The following is a 19,026-nucleotide window of genomic DNA, read 5'->3' as shown; positions in this document are numbered from 1 at the left end:
TTTTTTGACATGAACTCTGCTTGCCCATAGTAACTTTTGAAGATCAAGTTCAAACTCTGAGTTATACTTCAGTCCCTCTTCCTTAGTCCTTCTGTAACTCTTGCTAAAACAGAACTAACCCTTAGCGTCCTTACCTGCATTGCAGACAGTGCCAGGGAATGGCTGTGTATGGTTTTTTGTATGAGTTTACCAAGTCTTAGCTATTCACCCACTGCTGCATAATGTTTGCGTAATCCATGTCCCTTTTACAGATAGAAACAGTCCACTGGGAGCTGAGGAGCTGGCTTGGTGAATAAAGCGTTCATTGCGCAGGTGTGAAGACCTGAGTTTGGATGCCCAGCACCTGTGTAAACACCTGTAGGCATGATGGGCCTCCAGTAATCCCAGCACTCAGGAGGCAAAGACAGATTATCCCCAGGGCAAGCTACTAGCTAGTCTAGCCCAATCAGCAAGCTGTGGATTCAACTGAGAGACCGCGCCTCAGTAAATAGAGGCCATGGAGGACGATTATTTCATCAATCTCTGCCCTGCGCATACCACACACGTTTAAACAAAATAAATAGACTATGGATGGACAAATACTTCAGGATCTTAAGCAGAAATGGAAAAAAAAATTCTAAAATAATAATACATAAGGAGCTTTGCTAAACTGTGGCCATGGCTTGAGGCTACCTTGTAAGCGAGTGGATCGTGAATTTTCTTTGGTGCTTTGGTGACAAAATCATGGCTAAGAGTAACAAAGAAAGGGTCTCTTTCAAAGCACAATTTTTTCTTGATTTTTTTTTTATTGACAACTTCCATAAATATAACCAATATACCATGATCATAATCCCCTTCCACCACTCTCCCTTTTCCTCCTCCAGAATTTTCCCTCCACTGAAGCCCTTCTTTTTTCCAAGTAGTCTCTCTTCTATTTGGATGTCATCATTTTTCCCTCCTATTCTGCAGGTCTTGTGTAGGTAATATCGGCCACTATGGGGTCATGGGCATCAAGGCCGCGCTGTGTCTGGAAGACAGCATTGTAAACGCCCACCTGCCTTTGGCTCTTGCGTTCTTTCCACCACCTCTGTGGAAGCAGAAGGTTTTAAAGAAGATTGCTCACCCCAGCAGAGCTTGTTATGTAATGCACATGTTCTGTAATTGGGATATGCAGTGTGGGGGCTACTAACCGCACGGGGCCAGAGCACTGAACTGTGACTAGTTTTGGGGACTGAACCTTAAATTTGACTTAGCTTTGAATCGTCACTGTGACAAGTGACAACCACATTGGAAATTAAGGTTTGAGATTTCCATGGACTGAGGATGAAGCTCAGTGGGAGGGCCTTTGCCTAGCATGCCCAAGGCTCTGGATTTTATACCCAGCACTGAAAGAAAACATTAAAAAGAGAAAGAAATCATTTATATTAAGTAGATAAGCTTTTCCTCTGGAGAACAAGTGCCATTATGCTAGCCAAAAAGATTATATATATATATATATATATATACACATATATATGTGTGTGTGTGTGTATGTGTGTATATACATACATATATATAATATTTATTATAAATGCATAATATATTTTATTAACTTTAAGAGAGAGAGAGAATGGGCACACCAGGACCTTCAGCTGCTATGAATGAGTACCACATGCATGTACCATCTTGTGCATCTGGCTTATGTGGGTTCTGGAGAATCGAACTTGGGTCCTTTGGCTTTGCAGGTAAATGCCTTAACCTCTAAGCCATCTCTCCAGTCCTGTTTTTTTTTTTTTTTTTTTTTTTTTGAGGTAAACCCAATAGACTGGCCTTTTTTTATGTGAGAGAGAGCAAGAGAGACAATGAGAAAGAGAATTGGCACATCAGGACCTCCAGCCACTATAATTGAACTCCAGACACTTGCACCACCTTGTGCACACATGCAACCTTGTACGCTTGCATCACCTTGTGTGTCTGGCTTATGTGGGACCTGGAGAGTCAAACATGGGTCCTTAGACTTTGCAGGCAAATACCTTAACCACTAAGCCATCTCTCTAGCCCAAGATTATTATTTCTTTTTATTTTTGTTTTTTTCAAGGTAGGAACTTGCTCTAGCCTGGGCTGTCCTGGAATTCACTCTGTAGTCTCAGGGTGGACTCGAACTCATAAGCGATCCACCTACCTCTAGCTCCTGAGTGCGGGGATTAAAGGTGTGTGCCACCACCCCCAACTCCAAGATTATATTTTTTAAGGTGTTTGCTTAAGGCCCTTTTTTATGCCTAATAAAAATGCCAGTTTAGGGCTGGAGAGTTGACTTAGTAGTTGACTTGCCTGCAAATCCAAAGGACCCAGGTTTGATTCCCTAGAACTCACCTAAGCCAGATGTACAAGGTGGCACATGTGTCTGGAATTCCTTTGCAGTGGCTGGGAGGCCCTGGCGTGCCCATTCTGTCTCTCTCTGCCTCTTTCTCTCTCTCAAATAAGTAAATATAAAAAATAAAAATAAGATGCCAGTTTATTAATTAATCCAGAATGAGAAACACTGAAGCCCTTTCACCGAGGAATGCTGCACTTAGGTTGCAGGGCTAAGCTCACACACACGGTGCCCGGCTCCCTCTAAAGGTCTGGTGATTGTTTCAGTCTTGGCCATCACAATGCTTCCATCCACAGTGTCTGCATTTGTCCTTGACCTTAAGGAGGTCTGGGGACACTCACAGCCCTCACTGGATAGGGAAGGTACTCTGTGGTATGAGTCACAGATGTTGAAAGTACTACTAAGGTAAATGAAAGGATCTGATAAGTGAAAGTGAGACCAAGTTCAAGGTGTGAGGAAATGCAATATGCTGCAGATGTATGAGGTCATTCAGCTACCGGAAGAATTTGGAAGGACAAAGGCAGGCATACCTGTACCCCTGCTGCCCAGCGAGAGGGGAAGAAAAGTGCTGGGCACCACCAGAAAGGAGTCTCTTCAGAGTCTTTAGAAAAAAAAAAAACAAAACTTTATTGACAGCTTTTATAAGTGTAGACAACAAACTATAATAACTCCTTCCCATCCCCATTCTCTCCCTCTCAAATTTACCCTCCATGGAATCTCTTCTTCTTTACAATTAATCTCTCTCCTATTTTTGTTTTGCCATCTATTCCTCCTGTTGTGAAGGGCTTGTGTAGGTAGTGTCAGGCGCTGTGAGGTCACGGATATTCAGGCCACTTCGTGTCAGGAAGAGTGCATTGTAAGCAGTCCTCTGCTTCCTTTGGCTCTTACAGTCTTTCTGCAATGTCTTCTGTAATGGACCCTGAGCCTTGGAGGGGGTGATGGAGATGTCTCAGTGACGAACACTCCTCTGTCACTTCTTCTAGAGTCTTGATTGTGGTTTTTAATTTATTTACTTAAGAGAGAGAGGGAGAGAAGGAGAGAAGAAGAAACATTGAGAGAGAGAGAGAGAGAGAATGAGTATAATAGACTTCTGTCCATCACAAACCAATTCCAGATGTATGTGCCATCTTGTGCTTCTGGCTTATGTGGGTACTGGCAAATCAAATCTGGGTCCTTAAGCTTTGCAGCCAAGCATGTAACCACTAAGCCATCTCTCCAGCCCCTTGATTGTAGTTTTTTTTTTTTTTAATAAGTTTTACTGTGTATGTTTAGGGTATGCAGCATGATTTATGGGATACACGCAGAGAGTTTAAAAGTTACTATAGTAAAGCAAACAAACTGGTACATCCTTCATCTCACATCATCACCCTCCCTTTTTTTTTTTCCAGGTAGGGTCTCACTGCAGCCCAGGCTTACTTGGAATTCACTGTGTAATCTCAAAGTGGCCTCTAATTCACGGTGATGCTCCTCCTATGTCTGCCTCCCAAGGGCTGGAATTAAAGGGTGTGTCACCACACCTGGCTTTCTTTTTTTTTCTGAGGCAAGGATAGCTAACTGCTTGTTTAATATGAATCCCAAACACAGTGCAAGTTCATCATCTGTACTCCTGGTATTGTGTGTGACATCTCTAGATTTGTTCATACTATGTACATGCGACTTTGTGTCCTGACTTGTACACACCCAACATTCGGTAACCTCTCTTTTGTTTTCTCCATATATTTGAAGTTTTGTAGATTGAACAGAAAAGTGAGAGAATGAACTATTTGTCTTCTGTGTCTGGCTTGTCTCACGTAACAGAAGGTCCTCTAAGTCCATCCATTTTGTTCAAGCAGTAATATTCCATCGTTACGTGTACACCATAATCTCTCTATCTGCTTATCCATCCATGACCATTTGATTCTACATGTGGCTGTTTGACTCTGAATGCTCCAGTGAACAAGGGACTGTTCATATCTTCATGAGGCCATGATTTCATTTCCACTGGGTGTTCACCAAAGGCCCATGTTTTTTATTTTCTTTAGAAATCTCTATTCTGTTTTCCATAATGGCTGTACCAGTCTACATGCCCACCACTAGTGTACAGAGCTCCCTTCATGGGCTGGAGAGATGGCTTAGCAGTTAAGCACTTGCCTGTGAAGCCTAAGGACCCCAGTTCAAGGCTCGGTTCCCCAGGTCCCACGTTAGCCAGATGCACAAGGGGGCACACGCGTCTGGAGTTCGTTTGCAGAGGCTGGAAGCCCTGGCACGTCCATTCTCTCTCTCTCCCTATATCTGTCTGTCTTTCTGTGTCTGTCGCTCTCAAATAAATAAATAAATAATTAAAACACAAAACAGAGCTCCCTTCACTCTGTACTCTTGCCAACATTTTCTGTCTTTGACTTCTTGCTTCTAGCCACCCTATCAGCTGTGGGGCAGGGTTCCGTGGTGGTTTGGATGATTCGCCATCCCTAGTGATGAATGCGGCTTGCACTGTTGATGATTTTCTTTAGAGAAAAGTCTACTCGGAGATTTTTTGTTTGTTTCTTTTTTGACTGTGTTTCAGGGGAAAAAAATATTTTTTTTCAAGGCAGGGTCTTGCTCTAGCCCAGGAGTTCACTACATAGTCTCAAGCTGGTCTCAAACTCAGAGATCCTCCTGCCTCTGCTTTTGAGTGTTGGGATTAAAGGCGTGCGCCACCTGGCAAGAATTTTTTTTTTTTTTTTAGTTTTCCAAGGTTGAGTCTCACTCTAGCTCAGGCTGATCTGCAATTAGTCTCAAGGTGGCATCGAACTCATAGTGATCCTCCTACCTCTGCCTTCCGAGTGCTGGAATTAAAGGCGTGCGCCACCACGCCCAGCAAATATTTTTATTTATGGGACAGAGAAAGAGAAAGAGAGAAAGAGAATGGGCCCACCAGGGCCTCGTGCCACTGCAAATGAATTTCAGATACAAGTGCCATGTTGTGTATCTGTCTTTACATGAGGAATAAAACCCAGGCCTACGGCTTTGCAAGCAAGTGTCTTTAACCATTGAGCAATTTCCTTAGCCATTGTCAGTGTTTAAGTCAATTTGTTTTTCTCCTCTTGAGTTGAATGGGTGCTTTATATGTGCCGGGTACCGTTTATCAGACATGATAATTGGTAAATATTTTTCATAGCCCAGAGGCTGGTGTTTAATTTTGTTGATTCTTTTCTTTGTGGTGAGAAAGGGTTTTTTTTTGTTGTTGTTGTTGTTTGATGTGGTCCCATTTGTTTTTGTTTTGTGGCCTGAGTTGTTGCTATCCGTATTACCCATCTATTGTTAAAAATATTTGAGTACTCAGCTGATATGATTGTATGTCTATTTGTATGTATGTGTGAGGAAAATACACACACACATTTAGAATGGAAGTTCTCAAAGTTTGGCCCATGAGCATCCCCGAGGTGTTGGGGAGCTCTTACATCTAGACCATTTTCTCCATGATGCTAAGATATAACTTGCCTTTTTTCCACTGTGTTGACATTCATAGTAACAGCACAAAAGCAATGGTAGACAGAATTATTGGTGCCTCAGTGCAAAGCAAGACAATACCACTGGACCAGCATGCATTGTTTTCCTCAGCTCTGTGTTTGCACTCTTAGGCAAAACTAATTTCTTTAAAATGACTAATAAGAAGGTAAAAAAATATTAAATCTCAAGATGTAACTATCCTTTTCATATTTACGGTATCAAGACAAGAAGTACACTTCACTTTCGTTGATCCTTCTCTGAGTGAGGCCCCGAACCTGGCTGGCCTGTGTTAGTGACCCACCCCTTCCCAACACAGTTAGCTTGTGAACCAGCTCAGGGAGTGCAGTAAGTTTTCATGTGCATTTCTAGTAAAAGATTGAGGAACACTGTACCTTTCAAAACAGTGTAAGGAGGGCTTGGGAAATGTATCCCTCTCCACCTCAGGGTAGTTGTGTCCCTGACCCTGGTCAGGATCCCTTGTGTCCTGGGCAGTGGCCTTGCTGCACTTGTTCAAAGGAGGCGCCCTGAAGTTTCCCCACATTGGTGGCCTTGTGGGGTAGACATAAGAGCAGGCATTAGATCAAGTAAACTGCTGGGACGCTAAGGAAAGGTAGGATGAATCTTTAGCCCAGAAGTGGTGGAAAGCTTTAGAGACAAGAAAAGGACAGCACTGGGGCCGTGGCTGGGTGGGTAAACTGAGGACCCAAGTTTAGATCTCAAAACCCACATCAAATGCCAGGAATACGGGGCATGTGCCTGGAGTCCCAGCATGGGGGAGGCGGAGACAGGAAGATCTCCGGGGCTCACTGGTTAGTCAGTGAGAGACTCTGTCTCAAAAAAATTAAGGTGGGTGGGGGCTGGAGAGATGGCTTAGCTGGTTATGACACTTGCCTGCAAAGCCTGAGGACCCAGGTTCACTTCCCCAGTGCCCGCATAAGCCAGATGCACAAGATGGCACAAACATGGTTTGCAGTGGCTAGAGGCTCTGTTGCACCCATTCTCTATCTGCCTCTTTCTCTCCCTTGCTCCAATAAATAAATAAATATATATTTTTAAAGGTAGGAAGCTGGGCATGGTGGCACACACCTTTAATCCCAGCACTTGGGAAGCAGAGGTAGGAGGATCTCCATGAGTTCGAGACTACCCTGAGACTACATAGTTAATTCCAGGACAGACTGAGCCAGAGTGAGACCCTACCTCAAAGAAACAAAATAATAATAATAATAATAATAATGATGATGTAGGGAGCAAGTAGGAAAGACACTCAATATCAACCTCTGGCCTCTACACACACATGCACATGGAAGCACACACACGTGCACCCACTCACATATGAACACACATACAAATGCACACATACTACACACACATATACATGTAAAACAGAGAGAAGAGAAAAATGCCCAACACCAAAGCCACAGTTTTCATGTGGTCAGAGTGGGCTGCCAGTGAAGCTCTCATTGTCCAGGGCCTGGTAGGGATGTGTGGGCATTAACCCCACGGGCATCGATCACGTGTTGCTTGTAGGGGCATCCAACCCCACCTGCCCCCACCTCTGCTCCCTTGATACTTCGCTGCACTTTATTTCATTTTCAAAATATTCTAAGTACCTTATTTATTTGTTTATATATATTTGAGAGAGAGAGAAATGGAGAGAGAAGAAAAATGAGAGAGAGAATGGGTGTGCCACGGCCTTTAGTCAATGCAAACGAACTCCAGATACATGTACCACCTTGTGCATCTGGCTTTATGTGGATACTGAGGAATCAAACCTGGGTTCTTTGGCTTCAAAGGAAAGTACCTTAACTGCTAAGCCATCTCTCCAGACCCCCCCCCCAAATTTAAAAAATTTATTTGCATACATGTTTGTGTGTGTATGTGCGTATGTATGGATACACCAGGGTCTTCCACCACTGCAAATGAAGACCACATGCTTGTGCCACTTCTTGCATCTATATTTGCATGGGTGCTGGGGAGTTGACTCTGGGCTGGCTACTTGAATGCATAGGGTGAGATAATGTTGGGGCACATTTTACTCAGTGTAAGGATGTGTTGTTCCCAGTTGTTCTCATGTGTATTTCTCTTTCTTTCTCTTTTCAGGGATCCACATCTTCTGGACCCAACTCTGGAATATGTGAAGGTAGGAAACCAGTGTCTAACGTGTAGTCTCGACCCTGGGTAATATATTTCCCATTTCTAACACAGTGGCAGTGTGGGTTTTGTGGAGAATGCCAGCCAGATTGTCTGAAACAACCAGGGGAAATTTGACTCTCCTGGGCCTTTGGTAAACTTTATAAGGGTCTCCTGTCATTCTGTTACAGGTCAACTGTCATTTTCCCCAATGTAGCCCAGAGTTATTTTAAAATTCAAAGTTGTGGGTTTTTTTAAAAAATATGTTATTTATTTATTTGCAAGCAGAGATACAGAAAGAGAGAGATAATGAGTGAATCTGGGCATGCCAGAGCCTCTAACCACTGCCAATGAACTCCAGATGCATGCGCCACTTTGTGCATGTGGTTTGTGTGGGTACTGGGAAATTGAACTCAGGTCATTAGGCTTTGCAGGCAAGTGCCTCAACCACTGAGTAATCTCTCCAACCCTTGGTTTGGTTTCTGAAGGAATAACTAGTGCCGTGTAACACCTCCAAAGTGGTCTGGAGTCAGTACCGTGTAAGCAGACTCATCATTTTGGCTGTACCATGGAGTCCGTTTTCGCCATGTAGGGTAAACAGTCATCAAAGGATTTTATGTGTCCATATACCATTTTGCCAACAGATGAGGTTTGCTTAGTCTTGTCAAATGAATCATTTTGATTTTTTTTTTTTTTTTGAGGCAGGGTCTCACTGTAGCCCAGGCTGACCTGGAATTCATTCTGTAGTCTCAGGCTGGCCTTGAACTCATGGTGATCTTCCTGCCTCTGCCTCCCAAGTGCTGGGATTAAAGGCGTGCACCACCATGCCTGGCTCAAATGAATTGCTTTTTAAACTCTTCGTTTTCAGAGTGTTTTAGATTTGGGGATGGTCGATGAGAAATTGTTGATAAAGCTTTACTTTGGTAGAGAGAGAAGGCTGCAGGCCCCTGAGGTTTGAAGAGCTGCCTCCCTGTCAGCGCTGTGGCAGTTATCTTCTTGTTTCTGGGACAAAACACCCGACCAGAAGCAGCTTGTAGGAGGAAAGGGCTTATTTTGGCTTATAGTTTTTTAAGTTTATTTTTATTTGAGAGAGAGAAGGAGGCATATATATATATGGAGAGAGAGAGAGAGAGAGAGAGAATGGGCATACCTGGGCCTCCAGCCACTGCAAATGAACTTCAGATGCATGTGCCACCTTGTGCATCTGGTTTATGTGGGTCCGGGGGAATCAAACCTGCATCCTTTGGCTTTGCAGGCAAGAGCCTTAACTGCTAAGTCATCCCTCCAGCCCTTGGCTTATAGTTTTAGGGGAAGTTTCATCACAGGAAGGAAAGCATGGCAGAGCAGGCATCCCAGGCATCATATCTTGTCACAGCAGCAGGAAGAACATCCAGTGGGTTGGACTAATCAAGCTGATGGTTTTTGGAGCCTCATGCGGAAGTGAAAACGCCCAGAAGTGGCCAGCTTGTAGCAGCCTAATGGTGCTAGGTGCTCCATGCCCAAGGCTTCCCCCGTGTCTCCAGCTGCCTTCCCTTCTAGCAGGAGAATAGCCACGGTCACCCAGCACCCAGAGAGAAGCGCCGGCTCTGGACCTGCCTTGTGCTACCTTGGGCCTGAGGAAGATAAGGCCCAGAGTCCGTCCACATGGCCAGCACTGTGGCTGGACTGCAGTGTTAGGATGAGGGGGTGCTGGAAGTGAAGGAATCCAAACTTTCCTTCTGTCCCGTTTGTGTCCTGTGTCCTTCCAACACCCGTCACCTTTGTATTTGTGCCACAGTAATACAGCGTGAAAAGGGACCAATTTTGCTGTTGCTTAGTTACCTTTGGGCTCCTCATGTGGAATGGAGGAAAATGGGGTTCCTTTAATGCTGGTTTCTAGCAGGCTAGCCTCCTGCTGGGCTTCCCCACAGCACCTAGACCCTAAAGGCTCCATTAGATATGTAGACAGGAAAATAAATAGTGGCTCCAAAGTAGCCCAGGGAGTTTGGCATCTCACCTCATTCCTCACTGTTTCTGTGTTTCTCATTCTGCCCTCAGAGGGGAGAGCTCGGGTTGTTTCCTACCTCCTCCCCGTTTCTCTACTCTGTCCTTGTGTTTCCCAGCTCTCTCTTCTCCCCTTTTTTCCTCCATATTAGCTCAAAGCATGATCATCCCCAAGGTCTGTTTTTCAACTGTTTTATATACTTGAAGTCCTTTTCTGTGATAAATTCTCTTTCGCTGTGTCTGAAAGAGATTGGCAGGCAAAACCCTCCACCATGGCTCTACTTTTCCTTGTTTTCAACTGATTCCCTTAGTGGTGCACACCTCTGGAATTTTCCTCTGCCTACCGAGCATGCCTGACTCTAGAGAAAACCAACTTTTTTTTTTTTTAAATAGAAGGAAGCAACTTTCAGAGGCAGTAGCCCTGAGCATAGCTGACTAGTTTTGTCTTCTGGGCTGTTCTACCTGCTTCCTACCCCTATCTGTTCTTGCTATGGTTTTATCCCCATTAAGACATATTTACTGTGTCCAGTTTCCTAAACACATGTCAAATGACTGCTTAGAAAATATGATAAAATAGCTACCCCCAAATGTTAATAGTAGGGGAAATAGTTCAATGGGTTGCCCTCCTCAGGTAAAAGCCCAGCAGGATCCACACTCAGGTTTTATTTAGCAATATGACCTTGAACTTACATGCCACTTTCTCTATAGGTTCCATATGAGTCACCTTCTCTCCTTGTTGAGGTTAAATACCTGGGGGGAGGGGAACCAACGGTGTAAGGGAGGAAGGATTTATTTCAGTTTACAGTTTTACAGTTCCAGTGCATAATTCTTCAAGTTCTCAGGACATGGGCAGAATGCAGCCAGTTTCTTTGAATATCACGTGACTTGCCTCCATGCTACTTGCTGATAAAGTTCTTTCTCTCTTCTGGAATCTCGTGGGTCAAGGCTCATGGACCACATTTCTCTTGGCCTTTCAGTCTTTGGTACTCCCACCAGAATCACCCAGTAAGCTCTGATGAGTACATTGTAAGGCTTCTCTAGCTCAAAGTTCTAAATCCTTCCACATCCCTCCTGCAAACCAGTTCCAGAAAGACCAAGAACAGCATGATGAGGTTTGTCACAGCAGTGGCCCCACTGCTAGTATGAATTTAGTGCCTGAGCTACTTTCTCATTAGAGAGACAAGTGCTTGACAAAAATTAGCATGATGGGGCTGGAGAGATGGCTTAGCAGTTAAGGCATTTGCCTGCAAAGCCAAAGGATCCCGGTCCGATTCTCCAGGACCCACGTAAGCCAGATGCACAAGGGGGCACATGCATCTGGAATTCATTTGCAATGGCTGGAGGCCCTGGTGCCCCCATTCTCTCTCTCTGCCTCTTTCTCCTTCACAACTAAATAGATAAATAAAATATATTTTTAAAATTAGCATGAGGGAGGGAGGGTTTACAGGAGCTTGAGGCAGCTGACCAGCCAGTCCACAGTGAGGAAACAGAACCAAGAGTGATACACGCTGGTGTCCCACCAGCACTGATTTCTTTTATATGGACCAGAACCCCCTCCCCCCAACACACACAGGTAAGGGGGGTTCTTCTCATCTCTATTAACCTCATCAAGTTAATCCCTGTCGGGTGATTCTGGGGCCTGTCAAGTTGACAATCAATATAATCCATCTCGGGTTCCATCTTTGCCACATCTAGGAAGCATTATGGAGGCTCTTGTTCCTTTTACCTTAACATTTTTAGGAATCTTGATGCCTATGATAGACCGGGGGGAAAAAAAAGGTATTTTAAGCAGGACTTCGTAATTATTTTGTCACTGTTTTTGAGACAGGATGTCACTAAACCAAAGCTGGCCTAGAACTCAACTATACAGCCTAGACTTTCTTCAAACATGCTGTTCTCCTTCCTCAGTGTACCAAAATCCTCAAATATAGGTGTGTGCCACTACATCAACAATAATCTCACTCTTGTCTTTTTTGAAGTAGGGTCTCACTTTACCCCAGGCTGACCTGGAATTCACTACGTAGTCTCAGGGTGGCCTCGAACTCATGGCGATCCTCCTACCTCTGCCTCCTGAGTGTTGGGAATAAAGGTATACTGTACCATGCCTGGCTTCTTTTGTATTTTTGGTGTGTGTGTGTGTGTGTGTGTGTGTGTGTGTGTGTGTGTGTGTGTGTGTGTTGTGTGGCACCCTTTACTGTGGTGTCCAGGGAGTTGGGGGACACTTGCCTACGGTGGCCCGAGTGGAACATGAAATGTTCTACTCCATCGTTCTTCTCTTTGGTCTTTCTGTTGAGCCCAGAGCTGGAGTCTCTACTGATCCCCGACCTCGCGGGGCTCTGACTGTGGAGGAGTCTCTGCTCCCCTGTAAGCCTGGAGTTAACAGGTGTGTGTGGCCATGCCCAGCTGTTTACGTGGGATGCAGACAGTCATAGTCTGGTGGTCTCAGGCCCTCGTGCTTGTGCAAGAAGCACGCTTAATGGCTGAGCCATCTCTCAAGCCCAAATGCTGTCCCTGATGACTAGAAAATTGCCATGTTGTTAGGACCAAGAATGACATTTCACGTTGTATCTCAGACATTAGAAAGACTCGGGCACATGGTACATAGCAATTTCCCGCCTGCCCTGGGCCGGCAGAAGAGTGAGGATTCACCTGTATTCATTCAACCATCCAGGATGTTGGACTTTTGCGACTCTTTTTAAGCTTATTAAACACTGTTTTGCCATTCTCACCTTTTCTTTTAGCTTCAACACTTGTCCTAGCCTCCTTGAGCTAAATTTTATGAATATATATTATTTGCTATGTCTTTTCTTTACACTCGATTTCCTTTTATGCCAAAGATGAATTATATTTTTCCTTTCACACACAAGGCCCACAGTTCTTTAAGTGACAGTCTAGTTTATGGATGTGTTTTAAAGTATATATGTGTAACACACACATACACATTTTATGTATATGTGTGTGTGTGTGTGTGTGTGTGTGTGTGTATATATATATATTATATATATATAATATATATATTATATATATATATATATATATATATATATATAATTATATATATATATTATAATATATGATTGGCCAGGGCAGAACTGGGTGGTTTTTTCTGCTATAAGAAAAAAAATACTGGGTTGGAGAGATGGCTTAGTGGTTGAAGTGCTTGCCGGCAAAGTCAAAGGACCTAGGTTTGATTCCCCAGGACCCACGAAAGCCAGATGCAAGAGGTGGTACATGTGTTTGGAGTTTGTTTGCAGTGGCTGAAGGCCCTGGTGCACCCAATCTCTCCCTCCCTCTGTCTCTCTGAAGTAAATAATTAATTGATTAATTGAAAGCCGGGGTGGTGGCGCATGCCTTTAATCCCAACACTCGGGAGGCAGAGATAGGAGGATTGCCATGATTTCAAGGCCATCCTGAGACTACAAAGTGAATTCCAGGTCAGCCTGAGCTAGAGCAAGACCCTTCCTTGAAAAACCAAAATAAATAAATAAATTAATTAATTAAAAGAAAAAAAAGCTATTATAGATTTTACATTTTGAAAGACAAATCTTGCCTTTAAGAAAAATAAATTGGAGGTCGGTCGTGGTGGCGCATGCCTTTAATCCCAGCACTCGGGAAGCAGAGGTAGGAGGATTGCTGTGAGTTCGAGGCTACCCTGAGACTACAGAGTTAATTCCAAGTCAGCCTGGGACACAGTGAGACCCTACCTTGGAAAACCAAAAAACAAAAAGAAAAAGAAATTGGAAACCATAGCAAAGTAGAAAATGGGGGATGCCCATGTTTTCAAATCAGCAGTGAAGAGGCCAGCGCCTTTTTAATGGGCAGACTGTGGACAGCACATAGGGGCCAGGGGACAATGGCCTGCTCTCCAGGCGACAGCTTAAGGAAGTGTGAGGCTGGAATGCAGCCTTTGTTCCGGCTGAGTCCCTAGTGAACCAGTGTCCCCTCTTTTGTCTGTAGCTTTGGTGGATTCTTGTTAGCTGCTCTCGGGAGCATTAATAACCAGTCTCCGAGCCCGCTTTGCAGGTTAGGAGAAGAAAGGATGGCGCTGGAACGATTGTACAGAATGGGGGACCGGGGCCCTTCCGCCTCTAACTCAGGAGCCCAGAGGGGCTTAGCAAGCCAGCCTTTGTGGAGTTAATACTCCTTCCCAGAGGGTCTTCTGTGTCTATAGGAATTAGTCTATCCAAGGCCGGGAGCTCAGCAAGGCCATGTCTCGCTGTGGGCTGGGGATACAGTTGGGTCACCCAATAGATGAAAAGAGGAGCAATTATGCACATTCCAGCACCGAGAATAAGTGCCCTGGCCGTGGGAGGCCTTGGTGGGAGAAGGGGCCGCGGGGTTCCAGGTCCTCTTTTGAACTCAACGTGGCTGCAGCCATGGTCACGGCTAAATAGCTGTTTTTGAGGGAAGTCTTTTCTTCCAGCAGGGAATCAGGCCGGTCTGCTCTGAATTAGCCAGCTAACAGAGTCATGAAAGGGACTTATAAAAACAATGGCACGCTGTACATTCCGTGAGATTTTAACAAGTTATATGAGCCAAATAATGGCCCAACTGGCTGGCTCTGCAGGTTTTTGCCTGAGTGTGCACATCCGCAGAGCCCGCACTGTCCCCCGTGGGACCAGATCAAACACTGCCGGGAGTGGACGGGCAACCAGGCGAGCTCTGGGCCCCTGCCAGCTTTGCCAGCTCTGCCCCCAAAGCGCACTGTGTAGCTAGTCTCAGGAAGCTTAGTGTTACTGCAGTTTTAGAAAACTGCTGAGGTTGAGTGGGAAGCCAGAATAGGACAGAAGGCAGTCCTTCGTTCCGTGGGATTTTATCTTTCGGGTTTATGAAAACATCGCCATTTTTAAAGAGCAAAACCTCATCCTAAAATTGTGTGCCCATATAAAAGTATATTGTGTCATGCAATGATATGATGTGACGTTCAGCATTAGTGGAAATTAGAAAAAGCTGGAATATCTGCTTGAGCTGGGAACAAATGAGAGAACTCCACACAATGTTATACTCTTCAGCCCTAAAAAGGAATGGACGATCAATACACACACAACCACGAATGCTTCACAAGTGCATAATGTTAGTGCAAGTAGACAGTGCCAAAAGCTGTCAGCTATAATTACATTTGTATGACAGTCTGGAAAAAGGTAAAGCTTGTCATGACAACAAACAAGTCACCGTTGAAAAGTGGTAGCGGAGGTCCTCTGTAAAAGGGAACTTCGAGGTATGATAGGGAAAAAACCAAAAAGCCTTGATTGTGGAAATAGTTATCCAACTGGCCATTTATTTGCTAAAGCTCACAGAATTATACCGGAAGAGTGACACGGGCTGAATGCAAACTAGGCTGAATAAAAAGCAAGCAAAAGAGGCTCAGAGATTAAAAAGGCTCTTGCTTGGAAAGCCTGATAAACTGGGTTCAACTCCCTAGTACCCATGTAAAATAAAGCCAGATACACAAAACGGAGCATGCATCAGGAGTTCATTTGCAGCGACAGGAGGCCTGAGTGTACCCATACTCACTGTGTTCTCTCTCTCTCTCTCTCTCTCAAATAAATAAATATTTTTTAGGAAAAAAAAAAAAAGCAAAAATAAAGATAGATCAAAAGCCAGGCATGGTGGCACATGCCTTTAATCCCAGCACTCAGGAGACAGACATAGGAGGATCTCTGGGAGTTCAAGGCCACCCTGAGGCTTCATAGTGAATTCCAGGTCAGGCTGGAGTGAAACCCTACCTCAAATAATAATAATAATAATAATAATAATAATAATAATAATAATAATAATAAAGGAAGCAAGCGAAAATCTCCTGTTTTAGTCCTTACAAGTGCTGCCACACCAGTAGGATAGGCTTTCCATGTGAGGTGGGCTGCCCCGGGGCAGGCCAGGCTGCTGAATAGCTGGAGTGCTGCTCTTCTAGAAAGAGCTCTTACTGCGTGGGCTCATTCAACGGACAGTTTTGGGCCTGTACCATGTATTCACGATTGTTCGGTCAAGTCAGGCCAGGTGGGAGGAAAGAAATATGAAAGCCTCTACCTCAGAGCAACAGGAACAGAAAGGCCAGGTGCTGCCAGAGGCCTTTGACAGAATTAAGAGTCATTTTATTAAGCAAGCTTGACAGATGCTGGCAGAAGCTGAATGGAACAGGTGAGGGACAGGAAGCCGGGGGCAGCTCCAAGTTCACATGAGGGTCTGGCATCTTGCCAGAAGCCAGCTACCACTTTAGGGAGGAAGGGACATAGATGTCCACAAGAAAACCGGGTCATCACAATGACTAAATTACCCATGAGCATTTGGGGCATGTCATTAGACCAAGTGAGTGAGCCAAGCCCAGCTAAGACTAAATCCGCCCCACTGCCTGTTTGTGTATGGTCCACAAGCTAGAAACCAACTTTCTCTTTAACTTTTTTTTTAAATTAAAGAAGAGTGGGAGAAAAAATTATACAAAATTCAAAACTTTGCAGCCAGGGTCCAGTTCCCCAGCACCTACGTAAAACAGGACGCTCAGTGGCACATGTATCCTGTGACAATGAGAGACAGATCCAGGACAATCCAAAGTTCTGGGGCCAGCTAGACTGATGCTTGTTTGCAGTGGCAAGAGACCCTGTCTCAAAGGAGATGGAAGAACACAGAAAACGTGTGGGAGTCTTCCGAGTGCCTCGTGCATGCTCATACACACGCACATTCCCAATTTAACAAGTAATTCAGATTTCAGCACACACACATAAAATTTTATTGAAACACAGCCAGGCCCGTTTCCATATTGCCTGTGGTTGCTTTTGCACATGTACTGGTGGCTTCAGGAGTTGTGGCAGAGAGGCCTAGCAGAGCCCTTCACAGAAAAGGTGGCCAGCCTTGCTGTAGACTGGGCCTCTCCTCTACTGCGTTCGCCTTCCTGATGGTGTGCTGCGAGCTTTCAACAGAAATGTCTGTGTGTTCATGCTGACGCTGCCATTAAGCAACCTCGTGCTACTGACATCACCTTAATGACCTCTCCATCGGTCCTTGCGCAAGGCTTGTGATCTTGCACGATCGTAAGCGTGTCACCGTTGCGACACCAGGCAGGGCTCAGCTGCAGCTCGGCATCTTATGCGGAAGAACTGTCAGCTCGGGGCATCCAGTCAGTTCTGTCGGCATGAAAAGGTGTGCCCTCCTGCCCGGGGCTCGGCTCTGCTATCGCAGCCTGAAATGTTTCGTCACGTCCAGAGCCCATTCTCCCTTTTGAACTTGATGGATTGAGACCAGATCCAGCCCTGGGGCTTCCGTCTGGAGGTTCTCAAAGGAAGCCTGGCCAGCTGCGTTCTGCGCGAGTTTGTCGGCCGTAGGACAGGTGTCAGCCTGGACGCTAAGGCCCTTCCTTCCTTGGCTTAAGGAAGAAAGATCTTTGCGGAATCCTAGAAGATATGAAAGGGTAACACTGGGGAAGTAACAGGCAAGCAAGAATTGAAACTGGCTTCTGCCAGATTCAACTGTGTTGATGGATTTGAAATCCCGCCTTCCCTGGTCTCTTATCTCCACCATCCGGCCCTCCTCTTCTGCCCTGTTCCTTTCCTGGAAGGTTCTGGGGCTGCAGAGCTGAGTGGTTTGGAGTGGGTACTAGGATGTTGTGAGTTGAACTCCATCCCCTGAAAATATATAGTGAAACTTTAACCTCCTGTAGCTGGGAATGGGACCTTATTTGTAAATAGGGGTTTTTAATATATGATCAAATGAAGATAAGGGCCTCAAAAAAAAAAAATAATAAAGAAAAGAAAGAGAGAAAGGAAAAAAGGGAAAGAAAAAAAAGATACACTGAAGTTTTAACTCCAGTGTTTTTGAATGAGACCTTATTTGGAAAGAGTTTTTGCAGATAAAGGAATCCAATTAAGACAACATTATACTAGATTAGGGTGAAGCACTTAGAAAAGAGGAATATGGGCATATAGATACCCACACACAGGGACAGTGCTGTCTGATAACAGAGACAGATCAGAAGGATAAGGCTACCAAGCTGGCCTCGAGTTTGCAGTGATCCTCCTGCCTCAGCTTCCCAAGTGCAGAGATCACAGCTATGTACCACTATGCCTGCCTGTAAATTGTTAACTGAAACACATGAAGTTGGTGGTAATTGGTCACAAATTGCTGATAAACTCATTCACACACCAAGCCTGTTTTAGCCATTTCTTGGTCGTACGACCTTGGACAAGTTCCTAAACTTCTCAGGAACTCGGTTTTCTTAACAGCAAATGAAAGAAGTTGAGGATTAAATGAGTTCATACATGTTCTCAGCACGGAACCGGCATATAATTAGTGCTCGGTAAATACTTGTTAGCAACAGTAGCTCCTCTTTAAGTCAGACTCTCTCCCTATTTCTCTTCTGAGAGCAGCCTGCTCAGTCACTGACTCATCCATTGTGTATTACCTGGAGCACTTGTCCCTCGTTTGTGGGCTGGGATGGTGTGGACCTTGTTGGTAATGGATGAGACCAGTTTAGCCCTGAAATTGTTTGCTGTTGAGCTCTGCCACCTAGTGGTCATTACATGTCATGACAGTGCTGTATTTGGTTAACAGTTCAGGTTCGAAATATATATTCTGAGAGTTTTTAGTATGAAATGTAATAACATGGCACATTATAGTTTATCTTCAGAAAGAAGGGCTGAGTTTACAATATATAAAAGGCAAGGTATCACTGGCTTCGTGTAAGGCAGGTTAATGTCACAAAGGTGTTTTATTATTAGAGTAAATGCCTAACTTTCTTGAAGGAAACTCTCTAAAATGCTAGGATACTTACTATAAACACAGTTGGGAACTTTGCCCCTTGTCTTTTTGGTCACACATCACTCCATGTTAAACAGGTGAGTTCATCTCCTTCTTTTGGCACAGGTAAGCATCTCTAACCTGAAATCCAAATTACCTCATCATCTGAAACATTTTGAGCATTCGCTTCAAAGCACAAATGGAAACTTTCATACCATGAAACTTTGCTTCATGCATGAAATTATGCAAATATTTTATAAACTTACCTTCTAGCTATGTGTATTTGGAACATAAATTAATTTCTTGCTTCAACTTTGGTTCCATTCCCAAGATGGTTCTCTTCCTGTCTTCATGCACATGAATATTTAAAACCCTGAAATCTGCAA

At 44.4% G+C, this 19,026-nt stretch overlaps 1 protein-coding gene across 2 annotated transcripts in view; it reads left to right on the top strand.

Annotated features, from left to right (window-relative positions):
- The window catches only part of Bcar3 (BCAR3 adaptor protein, NSP family member), a 144,656-nt gene that overhangs the window by 48,392 nt on the left and 77,238 nt on the right, over positions 1-19,026 (top strand). For both annotated transcript variants that reach the window (XM_004653691.2, XM_045138762.1), the window contains exon 3: positions 7,901-7,940. In XM_004653691.2, the coding sequence (XP_004653748.2) occupies positions 7,901-7,940 (40 nt within the window). The remainder of the gene's footprint in view (positions 1-7,900; positions 7,941-19,026) is intronic.

Source organism: Jaculus jaculus, chromosome 19, assembly GCF_020740685.1.
Source record: "Jaculus jaculus isolate mJacJac1 chromosome 19, mJacJac1.mat.Y.cur, whole genome shotgun sequence".
Lineage (NCBI taxonomy): Eukaryota > Metazoa > Chordata > Mammalia > Rodentia > Dipodidae > Jaculus > Jaculus jaculus.
This window is presented reverse-complemented; position numbering and strand designations above follow the sequence as displayed.